This window comes from Parambassis ranga, chromosome 20 (assembly GCF_900634625.1).
Source record: "Parambassis ranga chromosome 20, fParRan2.1, whole genome shotgun sequence".
NCBI lineage: Eukaryota > Metazoa > Chordata > Actinopteri > Ambassidae > Parambassis > Parambassis ranga.
Window position 1 is genome coordinate 15,050,972 of NC_041040.1, and position 9,734 is coordinate 15,060,705.

Sequence of the window (9,734 nt, forward strand, 5' to 3'; positions counted from 1 at the left end):
CACAGATTTCTTGCAGTTTGTTAGGTCAATTGGTCACTCTAAATTGCCTGTTGGTGTAGGTCTCAGTGTGAATGGTTGTCTGTATGTGGCCCTGTGATGGACTGGTGACCTGTCTAGGGTGTACCCTACCTCTCACCTGTAGATAGCTGGGATAGGCTCCAGCAAAGCGCGTTCAGATGATGGATGGATGATGCTAAGGTTAGCTTGCATGCTAATGCAGACAAATTAAATTAAATTAAGAAACCTTTATTAGTCCCACAAGGCACCATACACCAGTGAGTACACTAGAGGCTATGCAGGTAAAGTGCCTTGCCCAAGGAGGAGTTGGGATCGAACCACCAACCTTCCGGTTATTGGACAACCCTGCTTATCTGTGACAGTGAAGGTCTGATTACAAACAGCCTGACTCTAACGTTTAACTGACTAATCTACATTTCTAAGCCAGCCTTTTTCCTGCTTTCCTGGCTTAACTCAACGTAATGTTTGATGCAAATGTTAGTGATGTCTCCATGATGTTAGCCAGCTAGCAGTTAGCTCTGCAGCAGCTACATACAAAAACCCACAAGACTTCAGTATTACCAAGAACCTTTAAATCAAATGAAAAGTTGAGAATTCAGCAAAGATGTGTCTGGATTCTTTCCTGCGGTTATTTCCAAACGTATCATTTCAAGATTAAGTGTTCAGATTTTTAGCTGACAAAATAGAGGGGGGGGGGGGGGGGGGGATAAATAAGGAGATGGACAGTTTTGTTTTTGCATTCCTCGCCTTGCATAATAATAGCCTGTTGTAAGGAGGGAGGAGGAAGGAGGAGAGGGGAGGAAACAGAAAGGAGCGGACAGTGCCAAGTTAACTGCTGGATGTAGGAGAGGAAGCATTAGTCTGGAAACAATCTAGTATTTATAATTACTTTTACACTGCTTGTTTTGCCAATAGGTGAAGTAAAGACAAACAGCTGTTGGATCGATATAGCCGTATCAATAGTGCGTGGGCGTTATCTTTGACTTTTTTTCAAAGTCCTGCCACGTTTGAGATTCACGCCTGTGATGGGCTGAGCGAGCGCGCATCATCCTCCTCCTGCTCACACACACACACACACACACACACACACACTCAGCCGCTGCTCAGGGCAGCAAAGTTACCGAAGTTGCCTCTCCCTGTCCGCCTGGATATTTCCGCGGTCGGCTCTTCGGTTCCTCCGGCCCGCCGTGCGCCCCTGCCCGCCCCAGCATGCGGGACTGACGGGTGCAGGAATGGCATCGGCTGTGTTTGAAGGCACGTCGCTGGTCAACATGTTTGTCCGGGACTGCTGGGTTAACGGGATCCGGAGACTCATCATCAGCCAGCGCGGGGAGGAAGAGGAGTTTTTCGAGATCAGGACTGAATGGTCCGACAGAAACATTTTATACTTACACCGGAGTTACTCTGACCTGGGGCGGCTGTTTAAGAGACTGGTGGAGTCCTTTCCTGAAGACAGAAGAGACCTCTCCAAGAGTCCTCTCATAGAAGGTTGGTCTGAGGGGAGATAGTGTGACAGGGACATGACAGGAAGTGCTGGTCAGAAGTAACTGTGACAGTTTATGGATCAATTCTGTCTAGGCTGCTCCTCAAAACTTCATATTGCTAACTTTTCTCTATCCTCTTCACAGTGGTGTAAATTAAAGGAGAAAGTAAAATCAGTTTGTGTCTATATATCCTTCAGGCTATACTCTTGGGTTATACTGCCTCACAGATGTGCACACAGACAGTTGAGAACATCAGGGTGTTGCATTTTTATAATTGTCGGTCAACAGATCTGCAGATATTTTCCATGCACAAGCAGCTGGCTCATATCTAAACTGTAATCAGAATCAGAATGAGAATTCCTTTATTTGACCTCAAGGAGGATGCTTTAACTCCTTAGGACTGGACTGTCTGCAAACCCCTGTGGGTACATGGACATTTGTACTGAGCCTTGAGTCCACTTGTGTGGAAATTTGCATCTTTTGCAAACTTTTGTGTTCTCACATGTGCACTACATTAAACTCGCACTTCTCTGATGTGGGCTTGAACCGTTTAAATCAGACGTATCAGACATGATGTATGATGGTGTGTTCATCTATCTCGTCTCTCACAATGCTAATTTAGGCCAATTGGATTGCTTCTTTCACCACATACCCTTGTCAAGGTTGCTTCCAGCTGCTCGATGGTCTGTCATATGATGTTGATGTAAAAACTGGAGCAGGAGCCAGATCAACTGGTGAAGGCCCTCTGTCTTGAAGTCAGTATTGGATAAATGTGACTCTTACCGCAGCACTTTGGATCAGCTGGAGGCCGGACATCCTGATGACTAGTTTTTCAGCAAATGGCTTCATTTCAGTTCTTATTTTAAGTAAAAGTTTTAGGCCATTTGAAGGTTTTGCTTTTTTTTTCCTTAATTGTAGATTCTGCAGAGTAAAAGTGTGCTCCTGCCTGGACAGGAAGATCTCCGGGACATTATATTCCTGTTACACATACATAGCCTCCGACAGCACAAACAGCTGCTGTTTGTACATATCCGTGGATTACAGAGAGACCCACAGCTGTGTGAGGGGGGAGAACAGTCTGTAAAATGTTTCACAACATTGAGCTGCTCAGCTTCGTAGCCTAACATTTGTTCAGACAGGTTAATAATTTACAAAAATCCACTTTAGGATGTCAGAGCCATCCTGTAGACCACCATGCTGACACAATGCTTCTAATTCTTGTCAATACTTAGACTCCAGGTTGATTGATCTGTACTCTCAGGTCTGCGTGGTCTCAGAATTGGACTTTTGTGGGGAAATAGCCTACTGGATTGCTAAGGCCTAAGCTTAGCTTAAAGGAAGTGGTAAAATAACTTCTATACATAATGTATGTCATTGGTAGGTCTGAGAGAACCTCCGAGGGAGGACATCTAGAACAGAGGCAGACTGAGGCACTTTGTAGATATAAACAGCCATGTCAGATGTTACAACCCCTTAAGTTAAATTTCAGATATTCTGATCTGTCTGGCATATGTCCACACAAAACAATGAGACCTTTAACTGTGGGTTTTATCCACTTTGCCCTAATCCCAACCTATTGTTTGAAGAGTCATTAGTAACCATATGCTTTTTATGTGTAGAAAATGCAGCTTGTGTGAAAATAGTGGAAAACTGCAGTTCCTCGAATGACCACTTGAGGCTGCCTTGAGCCTCCTACAAAAAAGTTTTGTTCTTTGGTTATTTTTCTTGTTTATGACATCTATAGAAGAGGTGACGTTTTATATGACTTCACACAAGGTGACTAGTTGTGTGATAACCAGAGACTGATCTTCTTACAGTGTGAAGACCCTCATGGTTTGGGTCTCTGACTGACGTTGCCACATATTTGGCAGAACTCGCAGTGCGCTCTGTGTTTATGATCTCCCCACAGCCTTCTTGGCACTTCCCTTTTGTCTGAGCCTACAAATGTTTTGGAAACGTCCCTTCGGTGGCGACTGAAAGCTCTGCTTCCTATCCAGGCAGGCACTGAAATAGCTGACAGACTTGTTGACAGGCTAGCTGCTAGTGAAGTGACCAGTGCATTTTGGGAAGAGACATTTCCGTTCCTGTGACTCACTTTTCACTTCTGCATTCTGTCTGTCAGCCTTCATATCCAGATTACAGCTAAATGATAGATGCAGCTGCAACGTTAGACATCAGTGTAGCTGCTTTGAGCATTTCATCGACAGACAGTGCACCTCAGGGTTAATAACATTGTCCTCTGCTGGCCTCTCCTTAATTCCAGCATCTGTTCAATATTTCATTTGCCCTAAATTGCTGCTAAAACTGAGAGAAAAAACATCTCTGGCCTTTCTCGCTCTGCTCATGTTTTCCTGTTTCAGTGCTGCACCTAGGCAACAACAAGGGCATGCAGAGCTTTACACACTGATGTCATGATGAGAGGGGGGGGGGTGACTGGGAGAGGAGTGGACTTCCCATATTTAGTCCCTGCGGTCTGTTTAGGCCTCATAACACTTACCTTACATGTGACCCCAGAATGAACAGACAGGAATGACAGGAAGTGATTGCTCACATTCCACGTGGACTAGATATCATCAAGGAATGTAGACACAGACAGAGTCCCCGATCACTCCTACGTAGTCCGTCCCTCTGCTTCCAACTAAACACACTTCGTAGTTAGGCTGTGTAGGAGTGTACAGGAATGGATTCTCTTTCTATTCTGGACATGTTTAACTGTAGTCATCATTTTTTAACTGGCCACACTGTCAGATTTTATTCTTGTTTTCAAAAGCATGATTTGGTAAAAATATATAATAATATAGGTTTAGTTAAAGCTGGAATATAAATATATTCTAACCAATACACAAAGTTAATGCAACAGTAGTTGTTTAGTTAATTACTAGTTGAATTACTAGCACACATCAGATTAGCATCGTGAGCTTGCTAATCTACCAAATCACTAAGTGAAGTCCAGCCAGTTTACAACATGCATACGTGTAATAAATAGTGTTTATGAAAACAAAGATTTGAGAACAGAATAGTTTTGGAATACATTTTTTTATATAAACTTTTCTGTTCTAAATGTGTAATGAAGAATGGTAAAAATATTCATCCTGTTGTCATCACTAAGGTGTTAGAGATTCCAGGAGGAAGTTTTTAGTGAAAAAGGAGTCAGAAGGAACATTAGGTCTGTTTAAGCACATATTACTTCTGCCCTTCCCTGAGTTTAACCTTACAGGAAATGAAAAGTAATAAATTTCCTCTCTAAAATTTTGCATAGTGAAGTATAATGATTGATGTTATAAATAGCTACATCACCAAAACAAATTGAAGTGCAGCTGTGGACGGAGATACATCTCTGTCACTGTTTGTTGACTGCGGCTTCCAGAAATAACATGTTGACTGCACTGCAGCCAGTTAGTGGTGGAGTGATTAAGTGTCATGCTGCCGACATGAGCTTATCAGATCCTTGCAGATAGCTGTGAAATGTGCTACTTGCAACATCTGATGACTGTTTTAGATAAAGTGGACACTGCTGATGTTGTACACCTGCTTCTGCTTTGTTCATTTATCACAGCCATGCTTCCTCAGACTAATGTAATTTAGTCTCTTAATAATTCCTGGAATCACTTATACTTTTATTATCTTGCTGTATCTCGAGGGAGATAATAAAGTCACATGTTTTCCTGTAAAAAACAAAGCAACCAAAAGCACTTAATGGACAAAATGAAGCTGACTAACTGAATAAGACGATGTTGCATAAATAGTCATAACACAAGGACCACTGTAGCCAGGAAGTCCACGCAGGAAATAGACACTTCAACAGGAAATTGGAGGAATTACTCTCAGGGATCATGGTAGGAGAAACATAGCTGTGTTTTATGTCAGGGTTTAGGAAGGTGTTTAACCACAGGACATCTCTGTTACAAACAGACACAGAAATATATTTCTGACTGAAACTATTTTTGTTTATGTGCAGGGCCGTCCCCGCCCACAGCATGAGCTTTATTTTGGTGATTTGTCATGTGCTATTGTTGGAGAAGCCTTGCTGTGGGAGGAGTGTCACTGGAGCACTGCAATTTTGGTGTCAAGATTATTGGGCTGGCACTAAGTAGTTAGTGGAGGTGTTGAATGTAAAAAGTCTAAAGTCCCTTTGCTTTCTCAGGAAGTAACTGAATAAGGACACGGCATCAAAATGCACACTTACAGTTTATTGTGGTCAACTTGATTATATCTTGCACAACTTGTGTGTATGCTGCAAAAACACTTCTCCTTTGCACACGTTAAACAGGCCTGTCAGGCTGAGTCTGGGTATGAGTCTGCGATTTTACGCTGTCATCCCCTCATTATCATACCTACAGGGGCGTTTGTTTCTTTATCACTGATGTGCACTTGTTTTTATTTGATTCCTAACATCAGTGCTCTACGTGGTCAGACATCACTGTCCCATCTTACAGGACAATGACTGACATCACTAGGTGTGTGGTGGTTTCTCACAGTGATGGTAATATCCAGGCTATAAGATGTTAATGATGGCTTCCTTTCTGCAAATACTGTTACAAGTTATGAATTGTTATCTAGTGTAATGACTGGTGTCAGGATGCTGCCCAGTCATGATATCCTAGAAGCTCTTCCCTGACCACAGCTATGAAGCATTTTCCATTTTGTTGTCTGTCATTTTCAAGGCAGATCTTGAAATGTATTAATATGGATGAGGTCCACTTCCAATCAGAGACAACAGAACAATCAAAACATTGGAAACACAGTCACAGTAAGGCGAGGTCTGCATGAGAGTGATGACCTCTGTTTTCTGGGCTGTAAGGGAGTGATGTTTGTGGACTAGCTCAGAAAAGATCACACTATTTTGCTGATCTACTCTGCTTATTGGCACTGTGCATCCTTGGACTCCTACAGCTTCAAAAGGAGCTTAGCAGGCATCATTTTGCTGCTGTAGACCCTTTTCTGGTGGTCCAAGGTGCCACAGTCCAGTATGAGCATCAGACTGGGCCAGAGTCTCACTGGCTGATGATTTAACTGCTTAGTCACTCTTCACATCCTCCTGGATGTGATGTCATCACTGTGGGCCATTAGAAACCAGATGAGGCTCAGAGTGTGTGTAATGTCCCTTCAGGCTGTTTAACTCATATAACAGTAACCGCAGTCTGACTGTGATGGTCTGTGTAACAGAGGCTCATCAGTGCGTCTGCAGTCTCCATCATTATTCTCCTCACCACATCCCTTTGTCAGCAGGGCACTAAATGATGCTTTGCTGACTTCTCACTCTCATGGGCGGTCGCCTCAGATTGCTAGATGTGCTGTTTTTACACTTTTAAATTGCATTCCTAGTGTTATACAGGATTATCATGTTATCACAGACGTTGCTCTGTAGCCTCGCTGTTATTATTTCCCTCTGTTATTACACAAATACCAGCAATTAAAATGGCCATTTCAGTGTGTTCTTGCCCTAAAGACAATGCTGTGATCTATTTTTATTCTGCCTCCTGTGTGTGGTAAATATCACGGCCATTGTTAATACAAAGGTTATTAAAACCTTTTCCCAGACTTTGAATACAGTCCAACCTGTCAGGCTGACCTACAAACTGATAACACTCTGATGGCAGTGAAGGTCACACAGGCTGCCCTCATAGGTATATTGTCCAGACACAGAGCCACAGCATATTACTTGGCATTTTGACCGGACAACTCATGAAAACTTGTATCTATATTGCACTTAGAAAATATTTAGTCGTTGTTACAATAGGAATTAAAGTTGGGATACAATTAAAGCTCCTCAGTAATTTGTTCAGTCTCTCTGCTGTCATAAATAAAGGCCCAAAAAGTCATTGATTACTTTAAAAAAGGCACTTTATAGTCGTCAAAAGTATGTTTTTGTTTGTGTAGTGAATTATACATGATGTGATGCTCGATTTCAAGTAATTTTATACTAATATTATAATTTTAAGAATCAAGAAAGTTCAGTGTGTGTATTGATACAGGCTGTGTTGTTGCTGCAGGGCTGGTGAAAATCAAAGAGGCGGGCGACATTGAGGAGAAGCTGAATGAAGTGGAAAGGCTCCTGAAGAACGCCATCAACATGCCATGCAAGGTTAGTAAAACAAACTAAAACAACATCCTTCCTGAGCTAGCTTACAGCTCTGTACTCTCTGCACAGTATTCCAGGTCAGAGGTGATGTTGACATTCTTTGAGCGCTCGCCACTGGACCAGGTGTTAAGGAATGACAAAGTCCACAGAATCCAGCCATGCTTTCAGAGTCCAATCAAGATATCAGGTACTTGTGTAATGTAAAGGTGAATCTGTGGCTCACACGTCCTGACTGTCATGATGTAACGCTGGATGTTGAACCCTGCAGAAATCATGCGGTCCAATGGATTCTGCTTGGCCAATACAGAAACGATTGTGTTTGATCACAGTATCCCAGAAGAGAAAGAGAGACCTTCATCCACTGACTCTGTAGAACACACGTGAGTAGACACCATTCGCCAATCATCCTTATATTTACCCTCACATATTTACTTCACATTTGAATCAGGCTTGCTCTTTAACTGTGCAGTATGACTTGAAGTGAAGAATGAAGAATGTGAACTATCCCCAGGACCCCCCACCCCTCCTTTATACAGCTCAGGAAGTGTGTCTGTAGTACCTCTTCCTTCCCTGGGTGTGTGTGTAGGAAGCAGAAGAGGAAGACATTCCTCACACAAAACAAGATTTTACATCGCTACATTACTGAAAGTCCTGCTCCCATAATGCTCTGACCGGGTTTATGCAGACAGTTAACAGTCACCTACATCAGACCGCACTGGTCCACCCTGTCATTGAAGTGACGTGTTTCTCTTTTTATTGGCAGGTATGAGGATGGATCCGAGTTTTTGCCAATGGAAGCAGATGTATGTGACGAGGAAACAGAAGCTTATGTCACCAACCTGTCCTACTACCATCTGGTGCCCTTTGAAACTGACATTCTGGAATGAGGAAGTGTCTAACGGACACCTGTGGATGGACCTGTCATTGAGATATTTGTACTCTCCAGTGGAACTGAACTGTGCAGCCCTGCATATATGTGGCTGTTCTGGGCACCAGGTTATTGAAAGGACTAAAGAGCAGCAGTTTGTATCCACTTTATGTGACGTCACCAGTGTGCCTCATCCAGAGCCTTACTGTTATCTGCAGAAGATGTAACTCAACGTGTGGCCGCCATAATGGAGGTCTCAGCAACATTGTGCTGTTCAGTGCTGTTGTATCTGTGGTTTGGAGTAGGAGTGAGCCAATTTAACTTATTGGACAGTTCACTGTTTCTTTAAAAAAGATTACCAGCACACAAATGTACTTTTATTTCATCATTATCATTTTTCCCTCGACGATGGCGTCGACCTGTTCTGTATGTGTTCAACACATACAGCTATTAAGCAAGTTGTGTCTTCACTCTAACTGAGACATGGTTATGAACCATGTCCCCGCCATTTCCTGTTTTCTTTAAGCAGGGGGTGATCCATAAGTTTGTGATTTAAGGTCATTCATTTTAAAATGCCTTTTGGAACTTGATCCCCTCCTACATGTACATGTAGTCCAGCAAAGCAATCATGGATCATATAGATGTCTTTGTTGAAGAAGCCAGAGCCTCCAGAAAGTGGTCAGCAGCAGCGATGACGTCCATATAGCAGAAAAATACGATGTTGTTGGCACAGGTTGGTCCCAAAAGTCCAGTATGAAGCTTTGTGTATGATTTAGTTTCATTCAGTGTAATTATCATTTTGTTGCTCTTTCTTTAAGTGAGAACTTAATGTTGATGTTTTGTCTAAATATTTAATTTGAATGTAGTTCTGTTAGAGGTGTAACTTAAAGTAAAGTTGTTAATTTTCTGTTCATAAATAATTTGATTAATCAGAGCAGATGCATCATGTGCGAGAAGTGTTGTCTGATGAGATAAAATGGAGCAAAGAAAGCTTTTGTTTAATGGTTCAGCTGAGGTCATTTCTGTAAGATGACATGAGTGGGCTCAGTCAGACAGCTGCATACAGTCTGAGTAAATGTGGGAAGCTGCAGTTTGTGGTGGCAGAACAAGTCCTCTCTTTATCTGAAGAAGACAAACAACCCGGCTGTACTAAAACTTTCTATAAGAAAACTTGTGAGAAAAAAAAGGCACACTTGATTAATATTCATGTCTTTATATATGCGTTATGGGTCCTCCCACCATGCTGAGGGCACCTTTCATTTCTGCAAACTGAGCTCAGTGG

The 9,734-nt window shown here is 42.4% G+C and overlaps 1 protein-coding gene across 1 annotated transcript; it reads left to right on the forward strand.

The window, feature by feature from the left end:
- The first annotated feature begins 818 nt into the window (after positions 1-818).
- Positions 819-9,442, forward strand: pxdc1b (PX domain containing 1b). Its single transcript, XM_028433401.1, has 5 exons — positions 819-1,506; positions 7,496-7,587; positions 7,654-7,771; positions 7,853-7,964; positions 8,348-9,442. Exons 1-5 carry the CDS (start codon positions 1,251-1,253, stop codon positions 8,469-8,471), a joined length of 702 nt encoding a protein of 233 aa, XP_028289202.1. The 5' UTR covers positions 819-1,250; the 3' UTR covers positions 8,472-9,442.
- The last annotated feature ends 292 nt before the right edge of the window (positions 9,443-9,734 follow it).